Source organism: Balearica regulorum, chromosome 21 (genome assembly GCF_011004875.1).
Source record: "Balearica regulorum gibbericeps isolate bBalReg1 chromosome 21, bBalReg1.pri, whole genome shotgun sequence".
NCBI lineage: Eukaryota > Metazoa > Chordata > Aves > Gruiformes > Gruidae > Balearica > Balearica regulorum.
This window is the reverse complement of record NC_046204.1, coordinates 8,405,471-8,421,281: the sequence shown is the minus strand read 5'-3', so window position 1 is coordinate 8,421,281 and position 15,811 is coordinate 8,405,471. Positions and strand designations below refer to the sequence as shown.

Here is a 15,811-nt window from a genome sequence, read left to right as displayed (position 1 = left end):
AGGCTCAGGCTCCGCTGGCGAAGGTTTATTTGCCCTTTAGAAAATCCGAGGAGCCCGCTGCAATCTCAGCTGGAGCCGCTGCTCTGCCCTGGAAGAACCGGGGGCACCAGCTCCGCAGGGTGAGAAAACCCGGGCTCGGCCCCGGCGCCGGGGTTTCGCTTGGGGTCTGGGTAGGACACGTGAAAATCCCTCTTGCCCGTAAACTCAGCAGCGCCCAGGCTGGTGCCGCGGCCTCGCTGGGGGGTGATGTGCAATGCAGCACCCCGGGAACGACACTAAATGCACCAATATTTAATGCCCCAGAGCGAAACGCACCGACGCTAAATGCTCTTCCGCTAAACGCACCGGCGCTAAATGCACCGACGCTAAATTCCCCAGCGCCCCAGTGCTAAATACCCCGGAGCCGAATGCCCTGGGGAAAAAAAATTCAGAGCAGCGGCTCCGTTCTGGAAGATTCTCCCTCCCCATCGCAGAGTTTAAACCGTTTCCGAACTAATTGGCATGATTTAATTGCCACAGGAGATGACGCAAGGGGGACACGAGCAGATTTAAAGCACTAAAAGGTGCTGGGTTCCCGGTCCTGGCGGGATTTCCAGCCCAAAAATAGGGGCTGAATCACTCCCATATGGATCCTATAGGATATTCGTTACCCAGTAATAGTTAATGATGGTAAATTAAGGTTTTAATTGCAGGGAGGTGAGTGCGTCCCCCCAAAGAAGCCAACGCTGATGGGTTTGGGGTGCTTTGGGACGGACGGACGGACGGCGGGGCCGGAGAGGGGGCTGGAGCTGACACCAAGTGGAGGGAAATTGTAATTTCTGCTCGGTGAGCAGAAACCGCAGGATTTGGGGCAAAAATGGGGGGAATTGAAAAAAAAAAAAAAACCGAAAAACCAAAACCCTACCCTGCAACCAGACAAAATTGTGCAAAAAATCCCCAATTTGGAACATCCAGAACAAGCCGGGGAGGGCGAGGGGGTGGGGGGGAACCGCGCCAGCCTGCGATTTCCTTTGGAAAAATACCCGAATCCATCGCAAAGAAATTAAATAAAACCCCAAAGCCGACTCAAAATATTTATGTAACCTCGGTCATTCCCTTTTCCTCGCTTTCCTTCCCGGGAAGGGGGGGGGATGCTCGAGGTTGGGGGGGTCTCCAGGCGTGGAGGGGTGATGCTTCAGGTCGTCACGGTGACCTTAGCATCCCGGGATGCTCGTGGAAGGGAAGCACGGATGGATGGGGGTCCCTCAGCACCCCGACGGGGGGGTAACGAGCTCCCAGCCTCGTTAAATCACCCCGCCTTCATTAAAAAAGGGACGCGGTGACACCGCGCGTCAGCAACTTGGGGACCACCACGGCGCGACCCCCCCCCGCCGCGCTAAGGATGCTCGCAGGGAGGTGGGAGCCTGGCGCTCATACGGAGCATTTCTTTTGCCCCCAAAAAGCAAATTTTTTCCCCAAAAGTCTTTTTTTCCCTGAAAAAAAACCCCTTTTTTCCCCCATAAAACTTTTTTTCCAAAAAAAAAGTCTTTTATTTTCCCCCCCCAAAAAAAAAAAATAAGATTTTGCCTTTTTTTGGAGGGATTTAAACCAGCTGGAGGCCGCAGGTAGGCGGATATGAATCGGCTCCGGCTTCGGCTCCGCTCACATCAGAAAATATCCGGCTTCATTGTTCGGGGGGGAACGCGCCGCGTCCGTGCTTTGTTCCCTTGGGACCTTTTTGAACCGCATAAATATTTGCAGAGCCCGAACGCACGGGGAGGCAGAGGAATTTTTTCTTTCCAGCTCTCTCCCTCCCCCCCCCCTTATTTTTTGGGGGCCAAACGTGGCTTTTTGTACCTTCGGAGGGAAATTTCCGGCTGGAAACCCAACCCTGAGCGTGTTTTGAGGTTGAATGGTCGCCCCGCTGCGTGGAAACAATACGGATTTTTGCTTAAAAGCTTTTCCTGCCCGGTTCCCCGGAGCGATCAGGAATTACATCCCACCGGCATCATCGTGGCGCGGTGCCGGCGGGATGCACGAGGAGCATCGGGACGCCTGGATCTTGGCAGCGCTTGGATTTTTTTTATTATTATTATTTATTTTTTTTTTGGGGGGGGGGGGGGGGGGTTCAGTGCAGAGATACGGAGCCGGGGATGAGGGTTGGGATGCGGGATGGGGTACCCCAAAATGACATCCCATCTCCAGGGCAAAGGATGCTGGAGGTGGCCTTGATGGGCGTCATCTTTTCCCCGTGGTGGTACACCCTGTCCGATCTCAGCCACGGTCGGTGATGTCATTTTTGGGGTGAAAAGGGTGAGATTTGGGTCACAGGGTGGGCTGAAGTGGTTTTGGGGTGGGCAGGGATGCTCGGGTGGGCCCAGAAGATCCTGAACCCCGGGAGGTCCTGGGGGAAAAAAAGGAGGAAAAAAAGGGGAGGGGGATAAAAAAAGAGGGGGGAAAGGGAGGAAAGGGGGGGGGGAAGGGAGGGAGAGGGGGGAGGAGGGGGGAAAAGCTTCAAAAGTGAAAAAAAAATGGGAAAAAAGGAGGGGAAGAAAAAGCAGGGCTAAGCCCCGCCCCCCAGGCCCCTGCGGGCAGCGTGGGCAGGCATCGCCCCCTCGCGGCAGCACCCACGAAGCCCAAAATGGGGGGGGGGGGGGGGGGCAGCCGACCCGCGGCCCGTCGCACGTCCCCCCAGATCCCCCCCAGAGCCCCCCCAGACCCTTCCCTGGGGTTCCCATAACCCCCCCCAGTGCCCCCCAGTGTTCCCCATAACCCCCCCAGCCCCCCCATAACCCTCCCAGCTCCCCCAGTTCCCCCCGATAGTCCCCCCAGTGCCCCCCCACAGCGCCTCCCAGCTCCCCCAGTTCCCCCAGTTCCCCCCCCCCGGGGCCCTGCCATCCCCCAGTGCAGGCAGGAGAGGGCAGCACCCGCCCTCACAAAGCCAAACTGGGGGGGGGGGGGGGGGCCGGGGGAACCCCCAGTGCCCGCAGCCGGGATGGACCCCCCGAGGCAGGAGGGGGTTGGTGGCCTTTACCCCCCCCCCCCCCCGGGGGGCTCCTGCTGCCCCCATCTGCAAACCCACAGGTCCCACCGCGAACTCACCAGTCCCCTTTGCAAACCCACGGGTCCTTTTTGCAAATCCACGAGCCCCACGTGCAAATTCTCGAGGCCTGCTGCAAATCCTCAAATCCCATTCCCAAATCTCAAGTCCTGCTTGCAAACCCACGAGCCCCCTTTGCAAACCCACGAGCCCCCTCTGCAAACCCACGAGCCCCCTTTGCAAACCCACGAGCCCCCTCTGCAAACCCATGAGCCCCCTCTGCAAACCCTCAGGGCCCGCATGCCAACCCACGAGCCCCCATCGCAAACCCGCGAGTCCCCGTCACAAATCCTCAAGCCCCTTTTGCAAATCTTTGAGTCCCGCTCACAAATCCTCAAGCCCCGCGTGCAAACCTACGAGCCCCCTTTGCAAATTCTCAAGTGCCACAGGGAAACCCACAAATCCCCTTTGCAAACCCACGAATCTTCTTGCAAACCCCCGAGTCCCTTTTGCAAACCCACAAGCCCCTTTTGCAAACCCAGAAGCCCCTTTTGCAAATCCATGAGCCCCTTTGCAAACCCCTGAGCCCCATTGCAAACCCACAAGCCCCTTTTGCAAATCCACAAGCCCCATTGAAACCCCCGAGCCCTTTTGCAAACCCCGGAGCCCCGTTGCAAATCCACAAGCCCCACTGCAAATCCCCGAGCCCTTTTGCAAATCCACAAGCCCCGTTGCAAAACCCTGAGTCCCTTTTGCAAATCCCCAAGCCCCGCTGCAAACCCACAAGCCCCTTTTGCAAATCCATGAGCCCCTTTTGCAAACCCACAAGCCCCGTTGCAAACCCACAAGCCCCACTGAAACCCTCAAGCCCCTTTTGCAAACCCCGGAGCCCCATTGCAAACCCACAGGCCCCACTGCAAATCCCCGAGCCCTTTTGCAAATCCCCGAGCCCCGTTGCAAATCCACAAGCCCCTTTTGCAAATCCACAAGCCCCATTGAAACCCCCGAGCCCTTTTGCAAACCCCCGAGCCCCACTGAAACCCTCAAGCCCCTTTTGCAAACCCACAGGCCCCACTGCAAATCCCCGAGCCCCTCAGCAGCCGCAGCGGGGGTTCTCCAGCCCGCGGGGTGCCCAGCACCCGGGGCCCAGCACCGTTCGCCCCCACCGGACGGATCCCCCGGCGGGTGCCAAGGGCGGCCCCTGTCCCGGGGCCAGCAGGGACGGACCCACCGGCCCCACCGAAATTTGGGGGTTACCCGCCGGGTTGGGGGCTGCAGGATTTTCTGGGGCACCCCGGATGAAGAGGTGTTAATTAGCCAGCGGGTAACGAGGTGCGATTAACAGCCCAAATTTCAGCGCCCCAAACACCCCCCCCCCCCCTTGCAAATAACATCGTCCCTGCGGCGCAGAGAACCGGGTGGGCCTCAGGGTGACCCCGGGCAGCACCGGGGACACGGGGCCCGGTACCACCACCCCTCCGGTGCAGCATCCCCCCGCCGGTACCGGCGCTGGACACCCCGGGGTGACCCCAGGCAGCACCGGAGACCGGTGCCACCACCCCTCCGGTGCGGTGTCCCGCCGGTACCGGCCCTCAGCACTCCCGGGAGCACCCCGAGGTGACCCCAGGCAGCACCGGGGCCCGGTACCACCTCCCCTCCGGTGCAGCATCCCCCCGCCGGTACCGGCCCTGGACACCCCGGGTGACCCCAGGCAGCACCGGGGACACGGGGGACCGGTGCCACCCCCCCGCCCCGTACCGCAGCATCCCTCCGGTACCGCCCCCCCCCCCCCCGGGGCGCATCCGCTGCCCGGGGCGGGCGCCGGGACTCCCCCCCCCTTCCTCCCCCCTCCCCGTTGCCATGGCGACCCCCCCTCCCCTCCCCACGTTGCCATAGCGAGCGCGAGCGGCGGCCGCCGTCGCGGCGGGCGCGGGGCTCGGTGGGCGTGTCCGTCGGGGCGGGCGGAGCGGTGATTGGCCGGCCGGCCCACGTGACGCGCGGAGGAATGCAAATGAGTTATGGCATCGGGCCGCCGCGCCGCCGCCTGAGGGAGGAGGGAGCGGCCGCGGGCCCGGCCCCGCCGGCACCGGCACCGGCACCGGCACCGGGACCCCCCGCTCCGCCCCCCGCCCGCCCCCGGAGCCGCCTGGGCCATGGCCGTGGCCGGCGGGAGCCGCTCCGCCCGGGCCGCAGGTACCGCGCTTGCCGCCGCTACCGGGCCCCGGCGGCTTTGTCTGGGCCGGGCCGGGGCCGGGGGGGGACTGAGAGAAGGATGGGGGGGGGGGGGTGAGGGGGGGCCGCGCCGCGCATGCGCCCCGGGACCGGCCGTGCCTCAGTTTACCCATCGGGGCGCCCACCGCCGCCCGCCCGGCCCGGCCCTGCCCCCGCCGGTGTCCGTGTGTCCCCCCCCGCCGGTGTCCGTGTGTCCCCCGCCGTTCCCCGCCCCCCCCCCCCGGTATCCCACCCCCACTAGCGTTTCCCACCCCTCCCCGTCATCCTGCGCCCCCTCCTCTGGCTTTGCACCCCCTTAGCATTATCCCCCCCCCCCCGTTTCACTGCTTACTGTCATATCCCCCCCACTAGCGTGCCCCCCCAAACCACCGCATCCCGCTCCTCACCATTCTCTCGCACCCCCCGTTTTGATTTTGCACCCCCTTACTATTCCAGCCCCCTCCGTTCTGTCTGCCCCCCCCGTCCTATCCCACCCCCCCGTTACATCCCACCCTCGCTATGATTTCTCCACACACACACACCCCCCCCCCCCCGTAATTTTTCACCCCCATTTTTGGGGGGTTCCAGCTCCACGGCTCTTCCCCGTGCCAGCTGTGGGGGACACCCCCCCCCCTGCGCCCCCCACCCGTGGTGGGTCCTGCCATCGCTCAGCCAGGGAATTCCTCCCCTTTCTTGTCTTATTTTGGGTGGGTTTAATGGTTTTTGGGGGGTTTGCGGGGGTCGGAAGTGGATTGTGTCTGTCAGCTGTGGCTCAAAAGTGAGGTCCCCCCCCGTCGTGACACCCCAAAGTCCACGGGAGTTTGGTGCGGGGCAGCTCGGACGCACGGCGGGTGGACGATGGGAGCTGCCGGGGGCTTTCCACGCCGTGCTCCTCCCAGGGGGATTGTGGCTCCGGATGGGCCCAGCGTGGTCCCTCAACCTGTCACCGTGGTGGCCTCGTGTCACCCCAATGCCACCGGGGTCATCTAAGGGGGAATAAAAAGTCCGTGGCCGCTCAGTGGGGAAAAGCGCTTCCCAAAATTTCTCCTGCTCGTGGTGGACACGTGCCAGCGGACAGACACGGGGCTGGGAGCGTCATCGGCCACACGAAGGAGCGGTGGGGACACGTGCCACCACCCCCGTGGACACGTGCACGTCCCACCCCATGATCCGGGGCGCTGATGCCCTCAGGGGACGCAACCCCACGGGCCACCGAGGCCGGGGACATCGCCACTGCCACGCCCCTCGGGCGCCAGGCTGGGGCTGGAGGTGGCTGGTGTGGGTTGGTGGGGCCATGCTGTGGCATGGCCACCGTGGCCACCCACCGTGGCCACCGTGGCCACCCACCGTGGCTGCTGTCCATGGTCTGCAGCGCCCCGCGTGCTGTCCCTGGTCCTGCCATGGTGGCACCCGTGGCGGTGGCACCCATCGTGGTGGCACACATGGCGGTAGCACCCATTGCCTGGCAGCGCAGGGGCTCGGCAGGGACGGGTGTTGTGCATGAGGCCACCGGAGCGTGGTGGCTCTGGGTGGCTGTCAGTGACCACGGAGCCTCACGGCCACCGTGGTGGCGGTGGTGATGGCCATGCTGCCCCCTGGTCCCTTTCCTCTTTCCTTCCATCTGTCTGTCCATCCTTCCCTCCCTTCCTCCATCCCTTTCCTCTTCCCGTCCATCCTGTCTCAGGCCGTCCTTCCCTCCCTCTCCATCCATCCTTCTGTCCATCCTTTTCCTCCTCCCGTTCTGTCTCTCCTTCCACCTTTCCCTCCATCCCTTTCCTACTTCCGTCTGTCTTTCTGTCTGTCCTTTCCTACCTCTGTCCCTCCCTCCCTCCCTTGGTCTCTCTTCTTCCTTCCATCCCTTTCCTCCTTCCTTCTGTCCCATCCTCCTTCCGTCCGTCCTTCTGTCCTTCCCTCCTGTCCTTTGTCCCTTTCCTACTTCCCTTCCTCCCTTCCCTCATGTCCTTCTGTCCATCCGTCCCTTCATCCCTCTCCCCCTCCCGTCTGTCTGTCCGTCCCTGCATCCTTACCTTTGTCTCTGCCTCCCAGCCGGCCCTCTGTCCCCATCTCCCCCCGTCCTGGGGGCTCCTCCTCCCCCAGCACCCAGGGCAGGATGGGGCCCCGGCACCCGTCACCCTGGGGGGGGGGTGGGGACCCACTGACCCCCCTTTTTAAGGGGAGAGGATGAACCGCGGGGCCTCCCACCATCCTTCCTCCACCTCGTCATCCTCTTCCTCCCTCTCCATCGATATCAGGGGGGTCTTATCCCCATCCCAAACACCCCGGGGGAGGATGCAGCAGCCCCGCACGCCCATCGGCACGGGCACGCCGGCACCCCAGCCATAACGCTGCGCCGAGGCTCGAAGCAGACATCGGGTGCCAACTTTGGGTGCCACGGGGTGCCCCCACACACGCTTTTTCGCCCTCCCCCCCCCCCCCGCCAGCTCTAGCCTGACCCCCACCGCCTCGCAGCGCCCCGGCAAACCGCCATGGAGAACGAGCAGCTCCCGGCACCGCCGCCCTCCAGCAGCGCCGGCGGCACCGCCACGACGCCCAGCAGCACCGGCACCACCCGCCCTCCCGCTCCCCAGATCTCCGTCTACAGTGGCATCCCCGACCGCCAGACCGTCCAGGTACGGCATTTCGGGGAGGGGGGGGGGGGGGGCGTTGAAGGTTGGGGGTGGGGGTGGCGTTTTGGGGTCTGGGTGCAGCCCGGTGATGCGTTCGCGCCCCCAAAAAGGTGATCCAGCAAGCGCTGCACCGGCAGCCCAACACGGCGGCGCAGTACCTGCAGCAGATGTACGCGGCGCAGCAGCAGCACCTGATGCTGCAGACGGCCGCGCTCCAGCAGCAGCACCTCACCAGCGCCCAGCTCCAGAGCCTGGCCGCCGTCCAGCAGGTACGGGACACCTCCTCGGGAGGGGGGGGGCACCCATGGGTGCTGCGGTGGCGGCACGCGGCTGACGTTCGGCTCTTCTCCCCAGGCGAGCCTGGCGGCAAACAGGCAGAGCGGCTCTTCGGGCGGCAATGGCGCCCAGCCGACGCCGGCGCAGCAACCCACGGTGAGTTCCCCGTTCCCCGGCATCCCATCTCGCCGTCTCCCACCCGCCGATCCGGCGCGGCACCCCAACGTCTCCCGCCGCCCCGTTGCAGATCAACCTGGCGACGTCGCCGGCGGCCGCGCAGCTCCTGAACCGGGCGCAGAGCGTCACCCCCGGGGCGTCGGGCATCGCGCAGCAAGCCGTGCTGCTGGGTAACGCCGCGTCGCCCGCCCTCACCGCCAGCCAGGCCCAGATGTACCTGCGGGCGCAGATGGTAAGGGCCGGGGGGCGCGACCGTCGCGTCTGGCACCCTGCCCCACGGCGCTGTGGGGTGGCCGGGACCCGTGGGGTGCCCGTCGTCCTGCTGGGGGGGTGGCCAGGACTCAGAGGGTCCCCATCGCCCCCTTGCAGGGTGGCCAGGACCCTAGAGGGTCCCTGACCCGGTAGGGTGCCCCTCACCCTGCTGTGGGGTGTCTGGGACCCACAAGGTGCCCATCACCATATGGGGTGTCCCCTGCCCCACTGTGGGGCACCCAGACCCACAGGGCACCCACAGCCCGCCCATTGCGGGGTGCCCAAGCCCACAGGGGTGCTCTTTGCCTTTTGGGGGGTGCCCAGACCCCATAGGGTGCCCGTCCCTTGCACCCCTCCTGGCCCCGCGGGTCCCTGGGGACACGGGCAGGGGGACACGTGTCACCCCAGCCCATGGGGGACACGCGGGGTGCCATCCCCCCCGTAGGGACCCACGCACCCACTCTCTGTCACCCTCCCCAGCTCATCTTCACGCCCACGGGCCCCGTCAGCGCCGTCCGGCCCGAGAGCCCTGCGCCGGCACCGCCGCCGGCACCGCCACCCGCCCCGCCGCCCGCTGCCCCCCAGGTGAGCCCCCCCCAACCCACCAGCCCCCCAAATCCCCTCTCCGGGGACCCCCCTGACCCGCTGCCGTTGCAGGTGCACAGCCTCGCCCTGCGCCCCGCCGGCCCCCACCTCCCCGCCCTGGCTATGAAGCCCCCCGGTGGCCCCCCACCCCGGGCCGGCCCCCCCCGGGGCCCCCCACCCGACCCCCCTGCCGAGCACCTCAAAAAAAACGAGGGGCCCGAAGCCCGCGCCCACCCCCTGGCCCGTGCCGCCGCCCCCGCTGCCGCCCACCCGCTCGTCACCCCAGGTAAGGTGCTGCGTCACGCTGAGGGGGGGGCACCTGTGGGTGCTGGGGGAGTCACGAGGTGGGGCGTTCACTCTGAAACCCAACAATGGTTTTCTGGTCTGTACGTGGGACCGGGAGCCCCAATTCGTGGGCGTGGTGCCACCCCCTTTGGGGGGGGGGTGCAGCCAAGCAGCCTCATGGGGTGTTCACTCTGAAACCTAATGATGGTTTCCTGCACTGGTGTTTCCTGCGTGTCGGCATCCCCCTTGTGTTTGGGATCTGTGGGCCTGCTCCCCCCTCAGGGGCCCTGCCTGGGACGGGACCCAGCACCCACCACACCCGTAGGAGCCCGAGGCCCCCTGGGGTGAGCCTCTGGAGTGGGGTGCAGGGGGCCGGAGCAGTGAGGGTGTGGGGCAGAGGACCCCACAGGGTGATGGATCCTGGGGGTGCTGTGCTGGTGCGGCTCCCAAAACAGGGGGACACCCTCCCCCCCTGGGATAGCCTGAGCCCATCCATGCCAGGAGCTGGCAAAGCTGGTTGTCAGTAGGCACCAGAGTGAACAGATGTGAGCGTGAGAAGCAGCCTCGGGGCGGGGGGGGGGGGGCGGGGAGCAGGCAAATCCTGGGGGTGGGGTCCCCTGGGGCTGAGGCCTCGGTGACGAGGGGGGGGTCCCTGTCCCCCCGTCGCTGTCCCCGCAGCCTACGCCCCGCTGCAGCCCCCCCAGTTCCTGCAGCAGCCGCCGAAGCCGATGCAGCCGCAGCAGCAGCCGCAGCAGCAGCAGCAGTTCGTCATCCAGCAGCAGCAACTGGCTCCCCGCGGGCAGCCCCCCCCGGGCCCCCCCGCAGCCCCCCAACTCCAACCCCTGCCCCCCGCCAGCCCCGGCCCGGCCCCTCAACCCAAAACGGGGGTTCCCCAAGGAGCGGGGGGCGAGGGGGGCCCCCCCAACGGTCACCCCGGCTGCCACGCCGCCCCCCGCAAGTTCCAGCACGCCTCCGCCGTCATCCTGCAGCTGCAGCCCGCCGCCACGGTGAGGGGCGTCCGTCCGTGTCCCCCCCCCTGCACCCCCCAACCCCCCGGCGCGGTTTGGGGGGGCGGGATGGGGGGGGGGGGGGCGTCCGTGTGCGTGGGGAGGAGGGATGGGGGGGCCTGATCTGCGCACACGCGTGCGTGCGTGTGCACCCCTGGTCTGTGCACGGGGCGGGGGGGGTGCAGGTGTGCGTGGCCCCTGCATGTGCGCTTGGTGCGTGTGTGTCTGATGCGTGTGTGTGTGTGCGCGTGCACGCTCGTGCCAGCTCTGTGCGCGTGCAAGCGTGTAACTGGTCTGTGCAGATGTTTGCCTGATCCGCAGATGTGTGTGTGTGTGCGCGCGCGAATGCGTGCCCGATCGGTGCGCGTGTGTGTGCATGTGTGCCCCTCATCCACGCGTGTGTGTGCACACGCGCTTTATCCATGTGTGTCAGATCCTGCATGTGTGCGCACGCTCGTGCCAGCTCCGTGCACGTGCGTAAGTGGTCCGTGCAGATGTGTGTGGGTGCGTTTGCCTGCTCCGTGCACGTGTATTTGTGCAAATGTATGCCTGATCCATGCACGTGCGTGTGCACGTGTGCTTTAGCCATGTCTGATCATGCATGCGTGCGCACACTCGTGCCAGATCCGTGCACGTGTGTACTGGATCCATGCACACGGGTGTGCACAGGTTTGCCAGCTCCGTGCACCCGTATGCGTGTGCACACGTGTGTGCGCGCACTCGCATGCCTGATCCCTGCACGTGTGCCCCCAATCCACGCACGTGTGTTGCGCGCGTGCTCGACCCACGCGTGTCTGATCCATGCACGTGTGTGCAAGCACTCGTGCCAGCTCCGTGCACGCGCGCGCACGATCCACGGACGTGCGTGTGCCTGACCCATGTGCGCACGTGCACGTGATCCGTGCACGCCCGCGCGTTGCCGTCCGCGCACGTGTGTCTGACCCTTGCACACGCGTGTGCCCCCGCCGCGCAGCCCCCACTCGGGGTCCCCGAGGGCGCCCGCCGGGACCCGCTGCCCGCCCCGAGGAGCGCCGAGAGCCCGCCCGCCGCCCCGCCGCAGCCCCCCGCCCTCTCGCCGCCCGCTGCCCCCCCGGGCCCCGACACCCCCGAGGGCGAGCGGCCCCCCGCTCACGGTAAGCCCCACGCCACCCCCCACGGGCACCCACTCGTGGGGTGGAGCTGCCCCCTCCCCCTTCACGCACACAGCCCGGTGGGCCTCAGTGCAGGGAAACTGAGGCAGAGGTGGGCGTGCGGCGCCTGCAGGGCTTCAGCTGCGACCCCGCGTGGGGCGGGGCTGTGCTGGGGGGTTCCGTGAGCCCACGGGTGCTCATGGCATCGCCCCACGGGTGACAGAAGTGGGTGGGGGGTGTCGGGCTGAGTGTAGGGGTCCTCTCCGGCTGGAGGAGGGGGTCCCCGATCCCTTAGCAGCGGAATGGTGGTCCCCGCCGGTGGGACCGGCCCCCCACGCGTGGGCACGGGGGGGGGGGGGGGCGGCTCCGGCTGCTGGGGGCGGTGTGGCCCCGCCCCCTCCCCGAGGCCCCGCCCCCTCCCCGAGGCCCCGCCCCCGTCCGAGGCCCCGCCCATCGGCCCTCCCCCCTCCTCCCTCCCCCCTCTCCCGCGGCTCCGCCCTCTGGTGGCGGCGTGGGCGCGCGCGCGCGGCGGCGGCCAATGGCGGCGCGGGGGGCGTGTCCAGCGCCAGGCCCCGCCCTCACCCGCGCAGTCGCCGCCGCCGCCCCGGCCCGGCCCGGCCCCGCCGCCGCCGCCGCCGCCTTTGTCCCCGCTCCGCCGCCGCCGCCCGCCCGCCCGCTCCCTCCGCCTTTGTCCGCGCCATGGGGCCTCCGAGCCGCTGAGCGCCGCCGGTGAGTGCGGCCCGGCCCCGCCCAGATCCGCCCCGACGAGGCTCGGGCCTGGTCCGGCCCGGCTCGGCCCGGCGGGGCGGCGGGCGCTGACCTCACTTCCGCATCCGCCCCCCCCTCCTCCTCCCCCCCCCGGTCCCGGCCCCGCCGCCGCGGCCCGGGCACAGGTAGGGGCGGGGGGGAGCGGGTCCGGCCGCCGGACAAAGGTGGTGGGGCCTACCGGGGCCTAGCGAGGCCCGCCGGGGCCTTACCGGCACCTACCGGGCCGTGCGGGGGGCAGATGAGGCCTTACTGGGGCGTACCGGGCCGTACCGGGGGAGATCGGGCCTTTCCGGGGGGGATCGGGCCTTACTGGGGCGTACCGGGGCCTCGCTGACATGTATTGAGGCTGTACTGGGGCGTACTGGGGGCTTGCTGGGCGCCTCGGGGGGCTCCTGAGGCGCTGCCGGGGTGTCCGGGGGCTGCCTGGGGACCGCCAGGATGTTTCGGGGCTCTCGGGGGGGGGTTTTGGGGCTCCCTGGAGCCCCCTCCCGGGATACACGAGGACCCTTGGGGGCATATCGGTGTTTACTGGGACCCACTGGGCCACACTGGGAGCGGCAGCAGCTGCTTCCCCCCCCCCCCCCTTCCCCTCCCCTTTCCCCAAAGCAGCCCAGCTGTATGGTAATACAGGCCCCGGCGTCACCGCCGGCGTCACCGCGTCCCCCGTAACCACCCGTGTGTCGTGTGTGTGTGTGTCCCCCCCCCCTTCTTTCCTTTCGCCCCCGCAGAGCCGCCCGCCGACCGCCTTCATGCTCAGCCCCAGACCCTCGCCAGCGTTCCCGGCATGACCTCGGGGACCGGGAGCTCTGCCTCCACCGTCGCCGGCGCTGCCCCCCACAATGGTGAGAACAAACCGCCCCAGGCCATCGTGAAACCCCAAATTCTCACCCACGTTATCGAGGGCTTCGTCATCCAGGAAGGGGCAGAACCGTTCCCGGTAACGTATCCCCCGTCCGTATCCTTAGTCCTGCTTGTGAAGCTGGATTGGGGGGGGGTGGGGGGGGCGGAACCCACTAGTGTTTTTCCGTCTCAGGTGGGGCGCTCCTCGTTGCTGGTGGGGAATCTGAAGAAGAAGTATGCGCAGGAGCTGCTGGCTGAGAAACTCCCGCAGCAGGACAACACCACCACCACCGACTCCGAAATGGAGGAACCCTATTTACAAGGTAGCGCCCGGCCCCCCCCCCCCAAAAACCCGATTTCCTCGGCAAGCGGGGGGGTGGTAGAGCCCCACCCCCACCCCCCCATCACAGCCGGGTGATGTTTTGGGGGTGTCATGTGTGTGTGTCCCCCTCCCCACGGCTGAGCTGGTTGCGTTTCTCTCTCTGGGTGTCCCTCCGCGCCCCCCAGAATCCAAAGAGGAGGGGAACCCCCCCAAACTGAAGTGCGAGCTCTGCGGCCGCGTCGACTTCGCTTACAAATTCAAGCGCTCCAAGCGCTTCTGCTCCATGGCTTGTGCCAAGAGGTAACACGCGTCGTGTCCCCCCTGCCCCCCCCCCCAAAAAATCCCGGGTGTCCCCCCGGGATCCATCCCCCCTCCCTCACCCCTTCCCCTCCCCGCAGGTACAACGTGGGGTGCACGAAGCGGGTGGGTTTGTTCCACCCCGATCGCAGCAAGCTGCAAAAACCCAGCGGTCCCCCCCATGGCCGCCGTCGAACCTGCAAGGGGACGTTGCCCACCCTCAGCAAAGACGCCAAGAAGCAGGTGAGGGCGGGGGACGGGCGGGATTCGTCCCCAAATTCAGGGCGACGCGCGCGGGGGTGGGCTCTGAGGCCGGCGCTGCTCCGTCCCGCAGCCGCCGGTTTCTCTCCCGCCGGGTTCGGTGCCTCTTTCCGTGACGGCGTCGTTGCAGCTCAACCACAGCCAGGAAGATTCGAGTCGTTGTTCGGATAATTCGAGCTACGAGGAACCGCTCTCCCCCATCTCGGCCAGTTCCTCCACGTCCCGCCGACGGCAGGGCGAGCGGGACCTGGAACTGCGCGAGATGGAACTACCCGACGTTCACGTCCGGGACTTGGCGAGTATCGGCCATCGCTTCCTCCCCAGCGAACCCAGCAAGTGGAACGTGGAGGACGTCTACGAATTCATCCGTTCCTTACCGGGTGAGGAATATTTAGGGATGAATCCTTTGGAAGGAGGGTGGCGGGGGGGGGGGGGTGTTTGCTGAGCGTGGCCCCCTCCCCGCAGGCTGCCAGGAGATCGCGGAGGAGTTCCGGGCGCAGGAGATCGACGGGCAGGCGCTGCTGCTGCTGAAGGAGGATCATCTCATGAGCACCATGAACATCAAACTGGGGCCGGCCCTCAAGATCTACGCCCGCATCAGCATGCTCAAGGACTCCTAGAGCCGGTGGAGGGGAGGGGAGGGGGGGCACCCATGGGACACACACACACACACACACCCCCCCCCCCCCCCCAAAACCCTTGTCCGGCTGTGGGGAGGGGGCTGGAGGGGGGGGGGAGCCACTTCTGAGCACAACCAACCCCCGGCCCCCCCAGGTCCCCCAGGGTGTGTATATAGCCCGTAGCAATAGCGTCCCGCGTATGGGGGGGTCACCCCCTCCCTCCCCTTCTCCGGCAGGGAGGGGGGGTCCCTATGTCTTCCCTGTGTCCCCCCCCAACCCCCGAAACGGCAGGGCGAAGCAGGACAATTGCCTTAACATGTGCCCCCCCCCCCCCAGCTGGGATTTCGGCTACCAGCCCTGGGGGGGTGTTAGCCCCACATTGGGGGGGGGGGGGGAAGTGTCTCGGGGTGCCGGGGTGCAGAGAAGGCGTCACCCCCACGCTGGGGCTGTTTTGGGGGCACCTTAGTAGAGGAAGGTGGCGGCGAGGGGTGCCCCCCCCCCCCCCCGGGCAGGTAAGGACCCCCCCTACACCCACCCCCCCCCGGCCGCCATGGTCTTTTTAAGAAAAAAAAAAAGAAAAAAAAAGGAAAAAACCACACAGCCCCCACAGCCCCTTTTTTCCTGTTTTGTTTTTAATAAACACTGAAGAAAAAAAAAAAATCTTGGGCCCCCCCCACTTTTCTTCCTCTTCCCCCCCCCCCCATTTCCTTCCCAGGTAAACTGAGGCAGCACCTTGGGGATGGGTGGGACGCTCCGTGGGTGATGGGCGTCACCTCCCCACTGCCCCCCTGGCCCGTTTGACCCTGGGGGTGTCCCCTGCCCCCCACATTGGGGGGGGGGAGCTCTGAGGAGCCCAGGGTGGAGGTGGAACCCTCCGCATCTGCAGGGTGACCCCAAAATCTCGGGGCTGCAACGGGGCCCCAGAGCACTTGAGGTGGGGAGGGGACACCTGCCGTGGTGGCACCGTGGGGATGGCGGCTGTGGAGATGGTGTCCCCGGAGCCGGTGGCCTTGGTGACGCGTCCCTGGGGCTCCTACGCGTGATGGTGACGCGTCCTCGGGGCTGGTGAGGTGTCCCCAGAGCTGCTGGTGGCCGTGAGGTGTCCCTGGAGGGGGTCCCCCATGGTGACCTGTC

At 66.8% G+C, this 15,811-nt stretch overlaps 1 protein-coding gene across 6 annotated transcripts; it reads left to right on the top strand.

Moving 5' to 3' along the window:
- Positions 1 to 5,030: 5,030 nt before the first annotated feature.
- Positions 5,031 to 15,337, top strand: PHC2 (polyhomeotic homolog 2). Of its 6 annotated transcripts, none has more exons than XM_075773414.1 (15): positions 5,031 to 5,212; positions 7,672 to 7,860; positions 7,968 to 8,126; positions 8,212 to 8,289; positions 8,381 to 8,542; positions 9,043 to 9,147; positions 9,220 to 9,433; positions 10,111 to 10,439; positions 11,413 to 11,572; positions 13,066 to 13,274; positions 13,371 to 13,500; positions 13,685 to 13,799; positions 13,898 to 14,039; positions 14,131 to 14,437; positions 14,523 to 15,337. In XM_075773414.1, exons 2-15 carry the CDS (start codon positions 7,717 to 7,719, stop codon positions 14,675 to 14,677), a joined length of 2,409 nt encoding a protein of 802 aa, XP_075629529.1. In that variant the 5' UTR covers positions 5,031 to 5,212; positions 7,672 to 7,716; the 3' UTR covers positions 14,678 to 15,337. The 6 variants fall into 6 exon arrangements, with proteins under 6 accessions (XP_075629529.1, XP_075629530.1, XP_075629528.1 ...); XM_075773415.1 differs by having other exon boundaries at positions 13,371 to 13,502; positions 13,666 to 13,799; positions 14,188 to 14,437; XM_075773413.1 differs by having other exon boundaries at positions 13,371 to 13,502; positions 13,666 to 13,799.
- Positions 15,338 to 15,811: the final 474 nt, after the last annotated feature.

Bases quoted from the DNA above. Each gene is read 5' to 3' on its own strand.
- PHC2 (XM_075773413.1), top strand. From the start codon at position 7,717: ATGGAGAACGAGCAGCTCCCGGCACCGCCGCCCTCCAGCAGCGCCGGC. The intron at 8,543-9,042 runs GTAAGGGCCGGG...CACCCTCCCCAG, and splicing joins TGTACCTGCGGGCGCAGATG to CTCATCTTCACGCCCACGGG. The intron at 13,800-13,897 runs GTAACACGCGTC...CCCTCCCCGCAG, and splicing joins TCCATGGCTTGTGCCAAGAG to GTACAACGTGGGGTGCACGA.